At 45.2% G+C, this 22,336-nt stretch overlaps 1 protein-coding gene across 3 annotated transcripts; it reads left to right on the plus strand.

Moving 5' to 3' along the window:
• The first annotated feature begins 929 nt into the window (after window positions 1-929).
• LOC147622296 (uncharacterized) lies at window positions 930-22,058 on the plus strand. 3 transcript variants are annotated; one of them, XM_086823397.1, is made up of 2 exons: window positions 930-974; window positions 16,376-22,058. In XM_086823397.1, exon 2 carries the CDS (start codon window positions 17,164-17,166, stop codon window positions 18,316-18,318), a length of 1,155 nt encoding a protein of 384 aa, XP_086679523.1. In that variant the 5' UTR covers window positions 930-974; window positions 16,376-17,163; the 3' UTR covers window positions 18,319-22,058. The 3 variants fall into 3 exon arrangements, with proteins under 3 accessions (XP_086679523.1, XP_086679522.1, XP_086679521.1); XM_086823396.1 differs by having other exon boundaries at window positions 945-1,504; XM_086823395.1 differs by having other exon boundaries at window positions 945-1,467.
• The last annotated feature ends 278 nt before the right edge of the window (window positions 22,059-22,336 follow it).

Consider the following 22,336-nt stretch of genomic DNA (forward strand, 5'->3'; position numbering starts at 1 on the left):
GTGCGATAGGGCTAATGAGGACTATTGAGTCCTATAAAATCAATTTCCCACTTCTCAAAGGGTCGCAGCACTATAAATGGAGAGAGGGGCATTCTATCCCTTTGCATGGTACATCAAATCCAAATCATTGACACTCATCGTAAACTTTGACAAAATTCATTGCATCACACCAAATGGTGTTGGCAACCATAATCTTGCTTAGAGAACCTTTTGTGATGGCACTTCCCCATACCAAAGTGTCCTGCAATTTCGAAGTGTGTACTTCTAACATATGTATAAATTTATCCTCACAAACACATCTTCGTAAAATATCATCTTTACCTAACTTATATAATTGTCCCACTATTAATTGATATGGTGTTACTAGCTTGATAAGCTATCATATCTTATTCTTGTTCAATGGTCATCTTGCGCGGAAAACCATTTATAAAGTATTAAGATATTTCATCACTCCAATCAGGCACCCTGTCTATCTTGAATAAGCACTCATTTGGGAGACCATAATTGATTCCCATGGTGGGCTTGTCATTAGGAATCCATGATATATGGTGAGCCTAGAACATGTTGCATTCCTTTCCTTTACAGTGATTGTGAATCAAACTCCAAGAGTGGAAGAAACCATCATGTAATCCATGTTGCAACCAAGGATCATTGACAAGATATAACATTGCCTATGATCTACAAAGAATATAAATGAATAGCTCGCTATTCTTAGCTATTTACCTTTCTTGGTTGAATTTTGCATCATTTGACTCTCAAATCGTGTATTATTTGTCACATCCAATCCCACACAATTCTAGTCAAATTGCACATAATTCTAGTCAAATTATGCACACTTCCAAAATCAAATATTGTGCACAATTCCAGTTGAATTATGTAATTTATGCAACATTCTTCATTAAATTATGCGTCTCTTGCTATAAGTGTCCCATAACACATTGTGAGCGGAATCCAGAGCCCTGTCCAAACATAATGTAAGTAAGATATGTGTATATGACGATGAGGATTGTGTCCCGAAAAATGAAAGAAACGTGGCGATCAAATGTGATTGAGCAGGTGTGCCAAATGAAAATGGGAGATCGTAAGAGCTTGGTGGGGATATCTTCTAGAAGAATTCAAGGTGGCAACACAGGTTGAAGAAGCAGGAGGATGATCATTTTTGAGGACTCTCCAATTGCGGTGGCTAGAGATCACGAGAGAGAGAGAGAGAGAGGAGAGCATAATCTGCAGTAGAGGGGTCTCCTGTAGGTTTATTTTTCATCATGGAACATGTAGGTTAGAGATCCTGTAGCCTTTTTTTAGTTTGTAGTGAAGACAGTGCAGTGAGGGTTTTCGATTAAATTAGAGGCAGTCGACTGGAGAATTGGCCAAGGTGTTTCCTGGGTTCTTTGAGAAGAACCTCTGTTAGAGACATGATCCAGATCAGAACTTCTTCGATTGTAGCTGTTTGTCAGTTGTTGGAAGCCGGTTAGTAGAGGATGAGGATGATGCTATGAAGTTTGAGGTTGTGGGTCTATCTGTGGAAGACCTTGAAAGTTTCTTGTGCTTTCTTTAATTTTCTTTGAAGCCCAAGGTCTCACGCTTGTTGAGACTGTTTGTTTGGTTTGAATGAAGGATACAGTGTTTTGAGCTTGAGTTCTTTGGGGTTTGGTGCGTTTTGTGCCTTGCTGCTTTATTTGTGTTGTGTTGAGTGAGATTATGGAGGAGGGATCCTTGAGTGGGCAAATCAAGTGTTTTTTGTGTCAGAACTGATTCTGAGTCAGAATCAGAAGAGAAAGTGTATAGAGATGGCTCTGTGTTAGAGCAGAACATCAGAACCATCAGCTGGAAGTGTGGGGATCTTAAACTGATTTATCTGAGTGGGTAAGAAGTGTTTCTGGGTCTGGTGTTTATAGTCAGAGTTGTCAGCAGTTGAAAGGTTTTGTGTTCTGAGTACTTCTATGCATGGAGTGACTCTGCTTTCAGACCTTGTGATGTGACCTTATGTGGTTTGAGTGGTTTGGGCATCTGGAAGTGCTAGCTGACCCATTGGGGAGGAGTTCTAATTCAGCTGGATCAGATTTGTTAGTCTTTCGGAGGAAGCTGTAGATCAAGTGTAGTCAGTAGAAGGTTTATAGTGTGATATCCTTTCAAGATTAATGTAGCCTGAAGGCCTGAGAGAGTCTGTAGACCCTTGTGGAAAGTTCTGTTTCTGTAACGACTTCTAAGTCAGAATTTTGAGGCAGAAATTAGTTTGGTTCAGTCAGGAGAGGCTCCAGGAAGGCTTTGGGGATGTGTATGTGAGATCAGCTGACACTAGAGGAGAGCTGAAGAGCACAAGAGCAAAACACAGTGCAGAAAATCACAGCACAAGAGAGAGAGAGAGATAGAGGCATGTAACTCTGCTCTATATACACAAGAAGATCCCGAGGAATGATACAGAAAGTGGTGGGGAGCATGGGGCCTATTTATATGCCCCATGCATGCAGTCGGCCAGCGCTGGTGGCTCTCCACGACTGCATGAAGCAGTCGGCCAGCAGTAAACACCTCCACGACTGCATAAAGCAAGTCGGCCACAGCAGTAAATACTCCACGCTTGCTGATTGGGCAGTCGGCCAGGCACACGACTGCTGAATGGATAGTCGGCCAGCCACCAGAGACTCCTGCCAACATCTGGCATCCATCCACACCACTGAAAAATGGGAAAAAATACGGGGAGTGAGGAAAAATGATAAAACACCTTATAAGGGCGGGCACACCCACAACAAAGGCCCTGGTGTATAAAAATAGACAGGAGATGACTTCTAACACCCCCTCTCAGCTCCTGGCCGTGAAACCAACCACAGGGAGTTGGGGTGCCGCCTGATCAAATCCTGAGATAGCGACTTTGTGAAGAGGTCCACCGTAGTGTCCTCCGTCGAACAGAACTCTAGCAAGATGTCATCAGCAACGATCTGTTCACGAACAAAGTGCCTCTGGATGACCATGGGTACCTTCAGTGGAAGCCCAAACGTGCAATGCAACCTCTGCATCCTCACCACCTCACAAGCAGTATCACAAACAGCCCGGTACTCTGCCTCTGTCCTCGACAAGGCAAAAGATGATTGTCTCTTACTGCTCCGTAAAACAGCTCCTGGGCCTGAAGTAGATCTCCTCGTGTCCGGATCTCCTCCCCAAACTGAGTCACTCCAACCGTGGAGTCGGACTCCATCCAACAATCCCCCTCCTGTGTATAAGAGTCCACGATCCTTCGCATGCCGCAGAAACCACAGGAAATGCAATCCTGCCTCCCAAAGAGTCATCTGCTTCATCTGTTGTCAGTGCATCAGGTTTGCAAGACTGGCGTACGGGTGGAGTTTGATGAGCACTTTGTTGCTCTCCGGGACAAAGCAACAGGCCAAGTGGTTTGGGAAGGCGGAGTGGAGAATGGAGTTTACAAGCTTTCAGTACTCTCTCTCCCAGGTCCTCAGGTTTGTGATGAGTGGCAGTCCGGTAATGGCCACTTAAGTGTGGATACGCTGCAGGTGCAGGCTTTCCATGACCAGATGGTGGATAGCTTGCCAGTAGATGGCAGCAGTTGGCAGGAACTCACCACTACTGATGTTGGTAGTTCTTGTATTCGTCAGTTAGAGGAAACTGAACAGGTAACTTATGCTCTGATGTCTCGTAGTATTCGGGACAAAGAACCTCCTGTAGTAGATGAGGATGTTCTTTCCACGGGGACCTTTTGGAAAGCCAGGCAGGTGGCAGTTGATTACTTGCAGAAGGAGGTGGTTTCTCCAGGCTTTGTGGTTCCGGATTCAGAGGGGGTTTTTGACAGGTTTCAGAAGGCCTTGCGTGGTCTTCAGCAGGTTTCCATGACTTGGTTTTGCACCGTAACAGGTGTTGATCCTTGTGAGCAGTGTGATGAGAGGGCAAGTGCGACAGAAACGTTATGGCCATGTCCTCTGACGATATCTCCTGCCCAGCCTGAAGAACTTCTTGCTGAAGAGCCTGCAGCTTGTTAATATGCTCCCGCATCGTCGACGACTTTGCAGGGCTCATAACCCGCATTTGTACTTCCAAGGAAATCCTCTTCATGGGCGATACCCTGTTGTAAAGAGAGGCCAAACGCTGCCATATACCTCTGGCCAGCGTCATATGCTTTACATGATTGATTACCTGCGGTGTGCAGTTGAGAACGATAAACGAACGGACCCTGGCGTTGACACGATCCCACATCTGTGTCTGAGCCTCCCGGTCCTTTCGGATCGACGGTAACTCCCCTTCCTCTACTGCCGGCCGTGGAACCCCAACAACGATGAAATCAGCGAGGTCGTAAGACTCCAGAACAGATTCCATCATAACCTTCCATATGCCGTAGTTGCTCCTGTCCAACTGACGGTCCACCGGGAACATGGGGAGTGTCGGGATCTTCACATGCCTCTCGGACATCTCAAACAGATCTACCATTGCCGGGATGTACTCTGAAAAGGGTGGGTGGGTGGGAACAAAGAAGAAGTAACACCTGCAAGTGGCTGTCCAGCAAATCAGCCTGCCGTCCTCTTGCTTCTCCTCTTCCCGAACAGTCCCGTACGGTCCACCAATCAGCAACACAGCAGTCCCCCTCTTGCTCACACAAATCCCAAGAACTATCTAGAGCCTAGGCTCTGATACCATGTCAGAATATGCAGCGGAGATGATGACCAGATCTGGGAACACAAGAGCAAAACACAGTGCAGAAAATCACAGCACAAGAGAGAGAGAGATAGAGGCGTGTAACTCTGCTCTATATACACAAGAAGATCCCGAGGAATGATACAGAACGTGGTGGGGAGCATGGGGCCTATTTATATGCCCCATGCATGCAGTCGGCCAGTGCTGGTGGCTCTCCACAACTGCATGAAGCAGTCGGCCAGCAGTAAACACCTCCACGACTGCATAAAGCAAGTCGGCCAGCAGTAAATACTCCACGCTTGCTGATTGGGCAGTCGGCCAGCCACACGACTGCTGAATGGACAGTCAGAGACTCCTGCCAACATCTGGCACCATCCACACCACCGAAAAATGGAAAAAAATACGGGGAGTGAGGAAAAATGATAAAACACCTCATAAGGGCGGGCACACCCACAACAAAGGCCCTGGTGTATAAAAATAGACAGGAGATGACTTCTAACAGTTTCTAGCCTAGGTTAGAAATTACACCAGTATGCTTCCTCTACATCAAGAGCTTCATCCATATATTCTTGGGCCTACCCCCATGGAGCATCTAGCCAAGAACTCTTCTCCTCACTCATCTCAAGTGGCCTACTAGATACAAAAAAATGCATTGTTAGGATGTTAGCCCACCTCAATAACTCGAAGATCTGGGCGGGATATTTCCACAACGAGCTGCCCCATCAATGTGAGCATCGAAGACAAAGATAGTCTCCCTAGATTCCACATTGTGGGTATTCTAGGAACCTATAGAAGCTCATAGTAAGTAACTAGTTTCTCATTAAGAAAGCTAGAACTTTAAAGATTAAAAGATATGGAAGAAACTAATAATGAAATAAATAATTTCATAGTAAGTAGCTAGTTTCATCATTAAGAAAGCTAGTTAAAAACCCCTTGCCAAGATAGAAGATCTTAGACACAGCACAATCATGCAAGATAGTTTCCTGCAACCACCTACCTAATTCTCCCTTCGATGGAGGTTTGCCTGGATAGAACAAAAACACGCTACACATTGAGAATAACCCTACCTGACTTCTCATAAAATCCAAGCTCAGCTTCAAGCATACCTTGCCTTTAACATGGTTACTGAAACCGATCCCGTCAAGTGGGAAGGACTCTGTTGGACACTCACATGCTTAATAGCACAACTTTAAAACCACAAATTTAAAATGGACAACTTTAAAACAACTTGAATTTAAATGAACAGAAATGGAAAGATGGACACCAGCACTGGGGCCGGAACGGGCCGACCCCCCCCTCAATATATGATATATTTATTGGGAGTATTTAATGAATACAATGCTCCATGGGTTCTGAGAACCAGATAATGTCCATGTACATATGAAAACAGTACCAAACAAATAGGCTCGGATTTCGATGAAGAAAACTCGAAGCAGCACGACCACTAGTGTGGTCCAATCTCTGCGGTCCTGTGCTTTCACTGGACTCCGCGGAGAGCGCCTCACTGGTGTTCCGAGACCACGCACAAACAGGCGCTCTCGTACTAACGCCTGGCTCTCCCGATCTCAGCACCTTTGGACCGAGGTTCGCCAATACAGCTTGGACAACCCGGCACCGAACGGGTGTGGCCGTAGAGGGATGAATACCTTATCAGATTTAAACATATAATACTTTACTCAAATCTGAAAATCACTTACTTGTATATGGTTGATAGAAAAACCAAAACTTGTGGTGTTTGTGTAGACTATGAAGCCACCCTTGTCGAAGAAAGAGTTGCCTCAAGTAGTAGCATCAAGACTAGCACCACCACGAAGGGTACAGCCGCCTGCTGTGAGAGAAAAAGTATCCACTTGCAGGAAGGATAGAGACCTGGCTGCTGTGTGGAGGAGCAACCTGCTATGAAGAAAGATGCCGCCTGGCTACAACAAGTGCAGCCACCTTATAGAAGGCACAGCCTCCTGTATGGAGAAGGGATCGCCTGCTTGGGAAGAGGAGTAGGCGCCTGCAGGAGAAGAGGAGTAACCCACTGAAGTTGGTCACACAGTCGCCTGCAGAAAGAAGGCAGCGTAGCCTTGTTATGAGGGGCAGTCGTTTGCTGGAAATGGGCACACATCCACCTGCAAGGGGCAGCGCAGCCTAGCTGGAAATGAAACACACAGCCTGTAGAGTAGGCAGCCGTCAGCCTTATGGTACAGTCGCCTGTATGGAGGATGAAGCGCAGCCTCAAGAGAAAAGCCGCCTGTTGCTGCTGATGGACACGGCCTGCTGGCTGTATGCAGAAACGCAGCCTTGCTGATTGTGGTATGCGCAGCTTGTGAGAAGCCGAAGCGCTGGTCGCCGGTTGTTTACGTAAGAAGGAAGCGATGGGTGATGAAAAATCAACGCCAAGAAGATGCGATGGATTCTACGCTTGAAGGGGGCCCTTTTTTTTAATAAAATTGAAAGTGGAGTTAACCTTGGTCATACCCACGTTTGCATGTGGGGGATTAGTGGGGGTAGGTGACCATGCCCACCCCCACACTCACTTAAAAGTGGGGCTCCCCACCTTGGCCCCAAAGTGGGTGCCCACTTTTAAATAAGTGTGAACACCTAACCTTATAAATAAAGGGGTTAGAATAAAATAACATTAAACAACATGTACCATATACTTACCACCTGTTCACATGCACTGAAACTCGTCAGAATACAGAGCAGACTTCACGACTCACTGGCAGGCGTCCCCGCTCAGTAAGTAACACGTCAAGCAAGCAAACACACAAATACATGTCATACGAAAACAGTTTCAAACATGCAAAATATGTGTGCATGTGCAAAAAGTAACATGGACATATCTCCCGTTCATGGAACAAGTACAAAATATCTGTCGGCACAAAACTGGCACGACATAAAACATAAAAACCTGGTCTTCCTATGGAGTGACAGTCCCATAGGTAAGACACAGTTCCAGGCACGAGTTTCCCTATGGTGTGACAGTCCCATAGGTAAAACACGGCACGAATACTGGCTCTTCCATGGCGTGACAGTCCCATGGATCGAACACAGTCCAGGTCATACACGGGTGGCACTGGTCTGGCTCCCGTCCATATGACACCATCCTTCTAACACACGGGTGGCACCAGTCTGGCTCCCGTCCATGTCAGCAAAATACTGGCCTCTTCACACGAGACACCGGCCTGGCCTCAAGTGAACGAGACGCAAAAACTAGGAATGGACCAAATGGTCGGCCAATTGGTGACATCCCCCCGGGCTTCTAAAGAGTTGACCTCAACTTAAAAGCCTCAAGATATGCCTGCAGCAATTGCGGATAATCTGCAAAATAATCCTCATTTACCCATTTGGCATCAATAGGCAAATAATTCTTAAACTTCACAAGGTATCTTCTGGAAAGCTTTCCTGCAGGTAGCTTTCTCTCCTTGTGAAAAACAATCTGTTTTGGCTGGAGGATCTCCTCAAGCTCTTCAATTTCTGGCGGATCTTCTGTGACAGGCTCATCAGGATCTGGCCCCACATATTTCCGAAATAGACTCACATGAAAAGCATTGTGAATCTTCCAATGACTAGGTAAAGCAAGCCTGTAGGACACTTCATTGATCTTCTGAATCACCTTGAAGGGTCCATAATAGCGAGGAGAAAGCTTAGGATATGATCCTTCTCGTCCTGGCCTCTTCCGAAGCCTAGCCTTCTCAAATTTCAGCAATACCCAATCACCTTCTTGGACTTCCATGTCCCTTCTATGCTTGTCAGCAGCCATTTTATGCTTATCCTGAGATCTTGCAATGGCTGTCCGCACCTGACCAAAGGCAACATCCAAGTCACGAACAGATTCATCAGCTGCAAAAATCTCATCCTTTGTACGAAGGATGGGTGGCAAGACCACTCTGCCATAAATAATCTCAAACGGAGCCTTTCCTGTGGAAGCATGGATCGTATTGTTGTAGGCAAACTCAACAAGTGGAAGATACTTCTCCCATGCACTCTTTTGATCTGCCACATAACATTTCAATAAATCCAACACGGCTGAATTTGCAGCTTCACTTTGGCCATCCGTTTGGGGATGATAAGCTGATGAAAACTCAAGCTTAGTACCCATATTATCAAATAAAGCCCTCCAAAATAGGCTTGTAGTCCTGGGATCTCTATCCCCAACAATGGATTTAGGCATACCATGATGCTTGAAAATGTTAGCAAGAAAAAGCTTTACCATATGATCAGCTTTAATGGTTTTCTTGACGGGCAAGAAGTGAGCTTGCTTGCTAAACCTGTCCACAATAGTCCAAATAGCATCATTCCCATGCTGGGATCTAGGCAAATCCATAATAAAATCCATCGTGATACTTTCCCAAGGTTGCGAGGGAATAGGCAATGGCTGAAGCAAACCTGGAGGCTTTTGCCTATCAAATTTCACCTTTTGGCAAGTGATACATGCACGCACATAAGCCTCAATGTCTTTACGCATGCTTGGCCAAAAGAAATACCTCTGAATCATGCGAGTAGTAGGCATAATACCTCTATGACCAGCATATGGTGGAGCGTGACATTCGTCCATAACCTTTGGACGCAAATCCTTCACCACACATAGGCAATTATCCTTCATGAGATAACCCTCGTTGATAACATAAGAGGCATGTGAATGACCAGCCATCAAATCAGTCCATATATGGCAAAAATCAGCATCCAAATGATACAAATCTCTCATAGCAGATAAATCTCCATGAGAGGCCACTGAGACTGCAGCAACATAAGGCCTCCTAGATAGTGCATCGGCCACCACATTTTTCTTTCCTGGAGTATGCACAATCTGAAAATGAAACATGGAAAGAAAATTTGCCATTCTCATCTGCTTCTCTGAAAGCTTGGTTTGAGATAGGAAGTATCTCAAGCTTTGATGATCTGTCTTGACTACAAATTCAGCCCCAAGAAGGTAGTGTTTCCAAATCTTTAAGGCGTGAATTACAGCCAAGAGCTCTTTCTCATAGATATCCATATGAAGCTCGGCATCATGCAAACGACGGCTCTCGTATGCAACTGCATGCCCTTCTTGATTTAGGACAGCTCCTATGCAATCACCACAAGCATCACATTCAACCACGAATGACTTGTGCAAGTCAGGAACAATCAATACTGGACCACATATGATCGCATGCTTGAGCTGCAAGAAAGCATCCTGTTCCTTTGAAGTCCATTTGAAAACAGTTTTCTTCTTTGTGAGATCATGTAGAGGAGTGGCAATCATAGCAAAATGTCTTATGAAACGCCTGTAGTACGAACATAATCCCAGAAAACTACGTACTTGATGTACATTTTGCAATTCGGGCCAATTCCGAATAGTCTCTATCTTTGCAGGATCCATTGTAACTCCATCTTTGGATACAATATGTCCCAGATAATGAATCTCAGAAAGGAAAAACTCACTTTTCTTGGCATTGACGAAAAGTTTATGCTTCCGCAACTCTTCGAACACTGTGACCAAATGAGTTCTGTGTTCCTGCTCATTCTTGGAGAAAACCAAGATATCATCAAAGAAGACTCCTGTAAACTTGCGATGGGATCGGAATATCCTATCCATCATTCGATTAAAAGTAGCAGGAGCATTGGTGAGACCAAAAGGCATTACCAAGAATTCATATAATCCGAAGGCTGTCCTGAATGCAGTCTTATGGACATCTTGTGGCACCACGCGTATCTGGTGATAACCACTCTTCAAATCAAGTCTGCTAAAGCAAGCTGAGCCATCAAGCTTATCCAAGATATCATCAATACGCGGAATTGGGAATCTGTTCTTGATGGTAAGCTTGTTCAAAGCTCTATAGTCTACACACATACGGAATGATCCGTCCTTCTTTTGAACTAGAAGCACAGGAGAGCAGTAAGGTGAGGAACTGGGCTGAACCAAACCTTTCTCTAAAAGCTCGTTTACCTGCTTCATAATTTCTTCTTGTTGTGCAGCACTCACTCGGTATGCGGGTTTGTTAGGTGGAGAACTACCTGGCACAAGATCTATACGGTGATCTTCGGGCCTTTGGGGAGGTAATTCACCTGGCAACGAGTCAGCAAAGCAGTCTTTGAATGCATTAAGAAAATTCAGCCTATCATTAGACATAGCATCCACATTTTGATGATTTGGCACAAGACTATCACGCACAAAAACCAAGTACGCTGAAAGACTCTTTTTCATTGCTTTATTAATTTGGATGTGTGATACAACTGGGATGGAATCCCCTTCTTTGCCAGCATCAATAAAATGCATGCGGCCTTTATGCATAAAAGAAATCATATTGGACTTGTAGTCTTTGCGGGGCTCAAGCCTATGGTGCCACGGCTTGCCCAACAATACATCACATCCATTCAGAGGAGCAACTAGGAAATGCTCATTGTCAAGGTAGCCCTGGATATGGATACGCAACTTCCCAATCAAAGGGGTAACCTGCACCTCTTTACCAATAAATGCAGCTTCAGCTTCAATCTGAGGTCCCATGTTTTCAACCTCAATTCCCAATGCAGCTGCCATTTGCATAGAGATGAAATTGTCAGTTGCACAGTCATCAAACATGAATAGTGCGGGCTGATCCTTGATTTGCCCCCAAGCCTTGCAAACCATACGCTCTTTAGCATCATGACCTGTATTACCTTGCACATCAGGAACTGCATGAACATTTGCTTTGGTGTGCTTGTCCTCGTGCTTTGGTTTGCGATCTGGGCATTGCCGAAACATGTGGTCTTTGCTACCACAAGAAAAGCATTTTCCATCCTTAGCATATTGCTCTCTTTGCTCCGGGGTTAATCCAAATTTGTTCTTTCTTGGGCCCTGATCTTTGGATGTGTAATTTTCAGCTTTACCACCCTTGTAAGGCTCCCGGAAGTTCTTTTTAGATGGCTGTCCGCCCTTTTGCTGATTTGGGGCAGCCTTGTCCTTCGCCTTGGAACCTCCTTGATCCTGCTTGATCTTGAGCACCAATTGCTCTGTAGCAAGGGCAGAAGCTGTGAGTTGTTGCAACGTATGTTTTGGGTGCAATTCAATACCCGATCTATATGCAGGTTGCAATCCAGAACGAAACTTCCTCTTTCTTTCATCCTCGGTGATTAGCATGAAGGGAGTCACTTCCAGCAACACTTTCCAAAATTTGTTAACATACTGTTGCACACTCTCATTATCTTTTTGTTCCAGCCTATCCCACTTTTGAGTGAGAGTTTGCTCTGCATTGGGTGGCAAGAACTGAGCATAAAATCTGTCTTTGAATTCCTTCCAAGTAGAGATGGGATCCTTGGTGATCTTTTCAGTGATCCACCAATGGGCAGCAGTGCCTTTCAGAAACATGCTAGCATGGCGCACCTTCGACTTTTCTGTAAAGTCCTCATCGCTAAAAGCAATGTCGAACTGTGCCACAAACGCTAACACCTTAGAGGCATCATGTTCACCATGAAAGACATCAAATTTGACAGATTTATCACCTGCTTTGAACTCCTTGAGCTTCCTGGCATGAGGCTCATGGTCCTCTCTTTTTCTTTTCCCCTTATCCAACGGGGTAGCCCTGTCTGCATGGGCTCCATGGGCCGTCAAAGAAGCTTCATGGGGCACGGTGGCATGTGCTCCACGAACTCGAAGCTCAGATGCATGCGACTTACCTGCATATAGCATAGTCTCTCCATGAGACAACTCAGAAGGCAAAATTTTTCTGGAAGCAGACCTGTCACCATGAGATACATATCTTGCATGCATGTGACTTTCGTGCCCTCCATGAGCACTGGCATACATAAATCTGTCAGGCTTAGTGCCTTGGGGAGAAGATGCATGTCGAGAGGTGACAGTCACCTCTTCCTTTTGCATAAAAGATTTCAGCCTCTGGGATGCGGGATCTCCATGCTTCAAACGAGGTGGATTTCTGAATTTTAGCTCTCCGTCATCCCCCTCTTTGATATCACCTTTGCGAAGGAGATAGGCAAGTGCCAACTCCCTTGGTTTCTTGCCCACTTCACGAGCCATTGATTCAAAGGTTACATCAACCATAGCATCAGCCTTCCTGGCTTCAATAGCACTTTGCAGATGTGGATCTTCATGCAAAAACTTTAATTCTTGCTCTTGAGCCTGCAAAAGTTTTCTCATATGTTCCATTTCAGCCCTCATAGCATCAGGGTCTTGTTCAAGCATAAGTGTCTTCCCTGGAGACAGTTGACCCTTGGATTCACTATCCATAACCCTTTCAAGGGGCTTGTGTCTACCACGCAGGGCATCAGACCCACGAGAAGCACTAGATGGACCCCTCGAATTTGGTACTTCCAAAGGGTTGCCTTGGCTGTCCATTGTGTTCAAAGTTTGCTAAAAGCGGGATGTCCAGTACACAGGTTCGTTTCCCCACTAGGAAGAGGGAAACAACCGTGCTCTGATACCAATGAAACCGATCCCGTCAAGTGGGAAGGACTCTGTTGGACACCCACACGCTTAATAGCACAACTTTAAAACCACAAATTTAAAATGGACACTTTAAAACAACTTGAATTTAAATGAACAGAAATGGAAAGATGGACACCAGCACTGGGGCCGGAACGGGCCGACCCCCCCCTCAATATATGATATATTTATTGGGAGTATTTAATGAATACAATGCTCCATGGGTTCTGAGAACCAGATAATGTCCATGTACATATGAAAACAGTACCAAACGAATAGGCTCGGATTTCGATGAAGAAAACTCGAAGCAGCACGACCACTAGTGTGGTCCAATCTCTGCGGTCCTGTGCTTTCACTGGACTCCGCGGAGAGCGCCTCACTGGTGTTCCGAGACCACGCACAAACAGGCGCTCTCGTACTAACGCCTGGCTCTCCCGATCTCAGCACCTTTGGACCGAGGTTCGCCAATACAGCTTGGACAACCCGGCACCGAACGGGTGTGGCCGTAGAGGGATGAATACCTTATCAGATTTAAACATATAATACTTTACTCAAATCTGAAAATCACTTACTTGTATATGGTTGATAGAAAAACCAAAACTTGTGGTGTTTGTGTAGACTATGAAGCCACCCTTGTCGAAGAAAGAGTTGCCTCAAGTAGTAGCATCAAGACTAGCACCACCACGAAGGGTACAACCGCCTGCTGTGAGAGAAAAAGTATCCACTTGCAGGAAGGATAGAGACCTGGCTGCTGTGTGGAGGAGCAACCTGCTATGAAGAAAGATGCCGCCTGGCTACAACAAGTGCAGCCACCTTATAGAAGGCACAGCCTCCTGTATGGAGAAGGGATCGCTTGCTTGGGAAGAGGAGTAGGCGCCTGCAGGAGAAGAGGAGTAACCCACTGAAGTTGGTCACACAGTCGCCTGCAGAAAGAAGGCAGGTAGCCTTGTTATGAGGGGCAGTCGTTTGCTGGAAATGGGCACACATCCACCTGCAAGGGGCAGCGCAGCCTGGCTGGAAATGAAACACACAGCCTGTAGAGTAGGCAGCCGTCAGCCTTATGGTGCAGTCGCCTGTATGGAGGATGAAGCGCAGCCTCAAGAGAAAAGCCGCCTGTTGCTGCTGATGGACACGGCCTGCTGGCTGTATGCAGAAACGCAGCCTTGCTGATTGTGGTATGCGCAGCTTGTGAGAAGCCGAAGCGCTGGTCGCCGGTTGTTTACGTAAGAAGGAAGCGATGGGTGATGAAAAATCAACGCCAAGAAGATGCGATGGATTCTACGCTTGAAGGGGGCCCTTTTTTTTTAATAAAATTGAAAGTGGAGTTAACCTTGGTCATACCCACGTTTGCATGTGGGGGATTAGTGGGGGTAGGTGACCATGCCCACCCCCACACTCACTTAAAGTGGGGCTCCCCACCTTGGCCCCAAAGTGGGTGCCCACTTTTAAATAAGTGTGAACACCTAACCTTATAAATAAAGGGGTTAGAATAAAATAACATTAAACAACATGTACCATATACTTACCACCTGTTCACATGCACTGAAACTCGTCAGAATACAGAGCAGACTTCACGACTCACTGGCAGGCGTCCCCGCTCAGTAAGTAACACGTCAAGCAAGCAAACACACAAATACATGTCATACGAAAACAGTTTCAAACATGCAAAATATGTGTGCATGTGCAAAAAGTAACATGGACATATCTCCCGTTCATGGAACAAGTACAAAATATCTGTCGGCACAAAACTGGCACGACATAAAACATAAAAACCTGGTCTTCCTATGGAGTGACAGTCCCATAGGTAAGACACAGTTCCAGGCACGAGTTTCCCTATGGTGTGACAGTCCCATAGGTAAAACACGGCACGAATACTGGCTCTTCCATGGCGTGACAGTCCCATGGATCGAACACAGTCCAGGTCATACACGGGTGGCACTGGTCTGGCTCCCATCCATACGACACCATCCTGCTAACACACGGGTGGCACCAGTCTGGCTCCCGTCCATGTCAGCAAAATACTGGCCTCTTCACACGAGACACCGGCCTGGCCTCAAGTGAACGAGACGCAAAAACTAGGAATGGACCAAATGGTCGGCCAATTGGTGACAGTTACAGAGACGTTCGTTAAGCTAATCAGGGACACATTTCCTTTTGACGCACACCGCCTCAGCCTCCTCACCTCTTCGCGTACTGGCCAAAGGTAGATGGGGGAACTTCACTAAGATAGACAAATTGTTCTCACTTGCTCCTCTGAAAATTACATGCTCTTATTTTTGCAAAATGCTATGCAACAGCTGGAAAGATAATCTGAGCCTTATGGTTTGGGATGGTGGTGGGAACTCCATGCTCTCACTAGGGTTATGGTGGACTCACAAGTTTGACCCCCCCCCCCCCCCCCCCCCCCTTTGCTGCTCTGGATACTGAAGTGGCTAAGAGTCTTAATAACAAAGGCATTAGACATCTGGCTGATTGTTGGGACAGTGATGCCGCTAGATGGAAAGAGTTAAATCTACTATCTTTGGAGTTTCAGCTAACCAAAAAAGAGAAAGACTTGATGATGCAGGTGCTGGAGTTGCTGCACAGTGAGTTATGTTCCACACCCACATATATTTGAGTCTGGATCAAGGACTGGTCCTGGATCAATGGGGTCAAATTGAAGGATGGTAAAACTAAAGACATTTATACACTTATGAGGAAGGGAGATGCTAATGTTATGTGCTGTAACAAAATATGGAATGTAAAGTGGAGTGTTGCTAGCTAGAAAAAGAGATGGCACTTGATATGGAACTGTTAGGTGCCCAAGAAATTTCAGGTCTTTTTGTGGAAGGTTTGTATGTGGGCACTTCCCATTGGGTATAAATTGCATAAAAGAAACATGGCTAGTGGTATTTGCCCTAGATGCAGGTCTTCTATGGAAAGTGGTAAGCATGTGTTTTGGGACTGCCCTGCCTTAAGGAGTACCTGGGGTAAAATGACTAGGTGGATATGGAAGGGCTTAAATATGCAAACCTTTTGGGACGACTGGCTTCTTGGAAAGTGGGCAATCAGTGATGAATTCAGTGGACTGGTTTTTAACATTGTCAGAAATTACACTTTATGGGAAATCTGGACCAGTAGAAATGAAATTGTGTCCTTGAAGACTACATGTACAGGATTGCAGGATTCTGAGTTGATGTATAAATGTATTTGCATGTGTTGGTCTATATGTAATGTAAATAAAATTTGGTCTATGGAGCTGGATTTGCTGAGTCAGAATTTACAGAGGAATGTACCTTGATTATGTCCCTATTATCTTGGCAGAGCTTCATGCATACTAGGGGTTTTTCCTTAATGTGGATTTGTTGGATGCAGGTGAGGTGCTGGATTGAGAAGAAAAGGCCTCCCAGATTTGGGCCCAAAACTCAGAGATGGTACTGCAAGGAAAAGCAAGTGGGTCGTACTTTCGTGGCTTTTATTGAGAACCCTGTTGGCACAAGACCTACTGTTAAGGTGTGGTCAAAGCATGGAGGAGTCCTGGAAAAACAATCTCCCCTGGCTGTACTAATGAGGCCATGATGGAGGCCTACTTACTGTTTGGGATATCAGATCTCATGGGATCAATCGAGTTTTTTATGTGAAGATGAAAGATGGGATTTTCTTTGTAAAATTTTAAATGAGATAAAAAAGGAGTTACTGTAGAGTAGTGTGGGTTTGGGGGTGATATAGGACAGAGTTGGATAGTCGGGTGTTGGGGTGATAAATGATGTTTTTGTTTGACTTTGAATAGTTAATATAAATACTTTATTGTTCAAAAAAAAAAAAAGCTAGTTAAAGATTAAAAGGTAAGCAAGACTTATGCCAAATTAGTGAGAACAAGCTCACTATCTTCTTCTCGGCCCAAGTTGATGCCGGGTTTTTGCTTCGAATGAAAGAAGGAGCATTAGAAAGGATTTGCTGTGGAGCTGTTGCATAGGGCTGGAAGCCTGCATGGTTGCATTTTGAATCTGAAGTAGGAAAAGCAGACAATTCAGTCCCCCAGCCAAGGGCGCGTGCCCTGCACGCTGATATGGCCACTGGAGGTCCCAGGTACCACATGTGGGCAAAGGTCCGCCAAGAAGTGGGCATGCGTTGAGTAGAGCACGGTAAGCGGTGACATCAGAATGGAAACAATTCATACAAGATATGCTGAGAGAGTGCAGAATGGTGGTTTATCAGAGCAAGCAAGAGCATATCTCCACCAGGAGCTGGCTCAAGACTTGGGCAAGATGTCTGCCAAGGTATCAGAAGGGAAAAGAGTGCTTCAGGCAGGTAAGGAGTTGTCTCTTGGAAAAACAATCAATGAGCTGAATAGGGCTATGGCATGTGGGCTGTACCTCTACTTCATGGGGAAGCCCCCCTCAGATGATGACTTTAGGAGATGGTTTCAGGAGGTATATGGCAGTAAGGTCACTTTATGCAAGTTCCACTTTGCTGGGAAGGGCTTCTACCAAGCCATGGTGGAAACAGAGGCCCAGAGGGATTTTGTCCTTGCAACTGTGGCAGCATATAGAGGGAACATTGTCTATTCTCTTCCATGGTCTCCAGCCATCAAGCCTGAGGAGATTCTGCTACATCAGTGCCCAGTCTGGGTTGAATTCCTAGGCTTGCCTTACTACTTCTGGGATCAAGTTAAGGAGATGGCAAGTGCTCTTGGGAAGGTGCTTCATGTCCCTAAGGAGGGTATGTATGAGAGCAGAGCAGCCAAGAGGGCATGCATTCTCTGGGACAGGAGACAAGAGATACCAGACTTAATCCAATTCTCAATGGCTGGTCTTAGGGTGGATGTGGAGGTTTTCTTTCAACCTTTCCCTGACTCATGCTTTAAATGTAGAGGCCAAGGGCATTATGCCAAGGATTTCCTAGCTGAACTTCAGGATAACTCCAGTGTCCAGAGTAAGCAGCAAGATGCCTTTGTTGGTAAGAGTGATGTGCATACTGAAAAGGCCCAGACCTCATCAGCTGAGGTGCAAGAAAAACAGAAGGGCAAAGACAAGAGCGAGAATCTGCAGCATGCAGCAGCTACTTCCAAGCAAGACCAGACACACAATGCAACATCAAAAGAGAAAGGTGCAGAGGATTGGCAGCTTGTCAGTCAAAAGAAAGGTAGTGGAAAACCCCAAAGCAACCAGAAAAATGCTCTGCAAGATATCACAAACAAGCCCAAGGATAAAGTTAACCTCAAGAAAGAGGCAAGGAACAAAAGCAAACCGTTTGCAGTACTGTTGGAGTGCAGGGGAGAGGAGAACATCACCCACACACCTGTTGGAAATGAGTGATATGTTCTGTAAAGCAGTCAATATGGCCTCTTGGAACATAAGAGGCATGTGATCTCAAGCAAGGCAAGAGTATGTAAGAAGGATGATCAGAAGTGAGGGTATTGATATCCTCATCCTTCAAGAAACAAAATTGGGCCAGATGCAGATTCAAGTCAAAGGGTATGAGTGCTTGGTAAGCAAGGCAACAAGAGGGTCAGGAGCAAGAAATTCAAGGCCAGGGATGTAATATATGCTGATTGTGGTAGATTAATTGCTTGCAAAGTGGACATAGAAGGGGCTGAGATTGGATTAGTCAATGTATATACATCCAATGTGGAGGCAGAGAGGAGGCAAATGTGGGATCTTTTGTTAAACTTGGAATGGGACATCCCTATCGTCTTTGGAGGAGACTGGAACTTTGAAAATTCTGAGGAGAGTGCACCACAGCAATGGAAGGAGTGGATAAGAAAATTTGATGCAATAGATCTGGCCTTCGCAAATGGATGTAAGGCATTGCTGGCACCTACATGGAGTAATAGACATGTACAGGGGGGATTTGTGGCTAAAAGACTAGATAGGATATATGCTTCAGAGCAAGCCTCTTGGCTAAATCCTGAATTGGAAGGCAAACTACTGCATATGCATTCAGTATCAGATCATATCCCCTTGATGCTAAGATTCAGAAGCAAGACTCAGAGAAGAGTGAACAAAGGCCCTCCTTTGTTTAAGTTTCATGTATCTATGCTGAAAGACGAAGCCTTTTGCAAGGATTTGAAGGATGTATGGCTGGAAGCTAGGAATGAGGGTAATGACCCATACAGCAGATGGGATGCTGGTGTCCAAGCTATCACATCCCTAGCTAAGAGAGAAGGGAAGAAAAGGGCCAAGGCCAGGAGGAAAGAGGAGAACAAGCTAGAATATGTTCTCAACTGTGATAGGGCTGCATGTGGATCAAGCATGCAAGAGCCTCACCTGCTCCACCTCCTTCACATTTTGGAGGAGCATGCCAAAGTGATGGAATCTAAAAAAGCTGAGTCTGCCAGAGTGCAAGCTGGACTATATTGGCTAAAGGTAGGAGACACTCCTAGCAGGGTATTCTTCAAGTCTTTGAGGGCCAAGAAGGATTCAGAATACATCAGTGCCATCAAATGCCCAGATGGTAGAATAACCTCAGATGAAGAAGAAATTAGGCAAGTATTTGTGGAGAGCCTCTCTAGTGTACTAGGATCACCAATGGATACATCAGGTGACTACCAAGAGAGATTAAGACAGTTCCTAGAACCAGTTGATTACAGATGAGAAAAGACTTCTACTGGGCAGACCCTTCTCACTTTATGAAATTGAGCATGTGGTGAAATCACTCAAATGTGAAAAAGCACCAGGTCTAGATGGATTGCAGGCTGAAGTACTGCAAGAGATTATTGACTATGCTGGACAAGATTTGTGTGATCTCCTCAATGCATGCAGGAAAGATGGTTATATGCCAGAGGGTATAAACACAGGTCTAATCAAGCTTATCCCAAAAAATGGAGACAGATTGGAGGCCAGAAATTACAGGCCACTTACCATGTTGAATACTGTTTATAAGGTTATGGCCAAGGCCTTGGCAGGTAGGATCAAGACATTGGTAAGTCAAAGAGTCCACTCCATGCAATATGGATTTGTCTAGGGGAGGAGTATCCATGAGGCTATCCTCAATGTGATAATTGCAGTAGATTGGCAACTGAGCAGGCAGATGAGTATGTAATGGTCAACATGGACTTTGAGAAAGCATATGATAGAGTTGGATGGGAGTTTTTGCTGGCTGTCCTAGAGAGGGTGGGCTTTGGTACAATGTTTGTAAGCATGGTCAAGACTCTTTTTTGCAATGCCCATGCAGCAGTGCAAGTGAATGGCTATGTGTCCAACAAACTCAAATTAAGCAGGTCAGTGAGGCAAGGTTGCCCTTTGGCCCCACTCCTATTTGCCTTGGCCACTGATCCACTCTTGAGAAATGTAGACCTCTTGATCCAGAAAGGGACTCTTAAACCACTCCCATTGCCTCAAGGAAAAGTCTTTGCCCGTCAGTTATTTGCTGATGACAATAGTAATATAGTAAGATGTGAGAAAGAGAGCTTGACAGCTTTGGTGCAGGTATATGATCAGTTTTGTAGTGTTTCTGGGTCCAAAATAGCACCTCAAAAAACTGAGTGCCTTAAACTGAGCTATGATGGAGGATCATATTGTCTTGTTGATTTCAAATTGAAGGACATTGGTCATGGAAATGTAATCAGATACCTTGGGTGCCCAGTGGGGCTTGGTCTAACATCTCACCAATGCTTTGAATGGCTTCAAGCAAGAATTAGACAGAAGGTGCAATCCAGAGCCCACTTGAGGCTAAGCCTGGCAGGAAGGATAATTGCATTGAGACACATCTTATTGGCTCTCCCAGTGTATGTAGCTTCTATGATTAAATTCTCCAATGCAGATTGGGATAGGCTGTCAAAGCAATTTAGAGAATTTTATGGTCCTTTGCAGACAAGAGAACTTGGTCATTTATTTCATGGGAACAAGTTTGCTCTAGTAGAGATGATGGGGGGCCAAACATCACTGATAAAGCAAAACAGTTGCTGGATAAGTGGATAGGCAAGATGGAGTCCAATCAGCCCTGGGCAATTATCACCAAGTGGAAGATTGCAGAGGCAAGAGTGGAGGGTTATAGATGGCTCCATACACACTGGATGGATAAGCTCATGTATCTTGGCTCTATCAAGATAAAAGGATCAACATACCTGCAGCATCTGGTCTCTAGTTGGAAAGAGATACTTGCTCAGGCAGATTGGAGAGGTAACGGTAGGGCTGACTCCTCCCTTGAGCAAAGTATCTGGCTAAGTAAGGCTGCTATGAAAGATGGAAAACCAGCACTCTGGATGAACAACAAGTTAGCTAAAAAGATTGAAGCCAAGGGCTTAGCCAAATTCAGTGACATGTGGGATAAGAACGCACAGTAGTGGACAATCTCACCAGATTAGTGGAACTCCCTAAATATAGTAGGGAAGAGATGCATATGCTGCACGTAGTGAGCAACTTCAAAGACAACTGGCCCACAGCCTCATTTTGCACTACCAGTTGACTTCCATGTGTCTTTGGATCTCTTCTTATAGTACTGAAGTGTTAGTCTACATCCCTCCTTGTCCCATCTTGTCACTAGCCTTTCTACCCATTTATCTGTGTGTTTTCAGGGAGGTTAGATCTCTTACTGTGGAGAATTCTGCATCTAAAGCTTCCAGTGAGGGGACTCACATGTAGGTGGAAGGATGGCAACCCCTGGTGTCCTCTTTGTAGGTGCAAAAAGGAAACAATGAAGCATGCCTTGTGGGAATGCAAGGAGGTTCACCCTCTGCGGACCAAAGTCAAACAGCTTTTGTATGAATGTGGGGTGGTGGATAATCTCAACTGGAAACAAGCATTGCTTGGTTGCAAAGGAAGGTTGAACCCAGCAATTTACAAGATGTGGCATACCATCAAAGGTTATATGCTCAATGCCATCTGGGAGAATAGGAATGCTAGGATACATCATGGCATTGGTAGAAATATCTCTAGCTCAAGAGCCTCAGTTAAGGAACTTCTTCTAGAAGCATGCAAACTAGCCAAGTAGGAAGAGATCAGCCACTGCAAAGCTTCTAAGCAAGAAGCTAAGCAAGCTGAGAGACTAACCCTTGGGTGTTGTATCATACTTTGATACCATTAATTAAATCACTTTTGCATTCTTTTTAAAAAAAGACTTATGCCAAATCAAGAATAATTTCATTGCACTGTAAACTTCTGCACTCTCATGAGAGAGCCCCTCATGATATCATAATATGGCTCTCAAAAATGCGAGCTACAAATCGTAGATGTGTGCCATAAATGCAATAAATGCACACACTGGATAGATGTGTGCCATAAATGCACACACTATTCATGTGACATACACACAATACAGGTACAATTGCTGCGAGTTACAAAGCAATGACCTTCTTAACAAAGGGGCCTACAATGAGAAATTCCATTAATTAGT

The sequence above is a fragment of the Cibotium barometz genome, chromosome 29 (assembly GCF_041138505.1).
Source record: "Cibotium barometz isolate CiBa-2024 chromosome 29, ASM4113850v1, whole genome shotgun sequence".
NCBI lineage: Eukaryota > Viridiplantae > Streptophyta > Polypodiopsida > Cyatheales > Cibotiaceae > Cibotium > Cibotium barometz.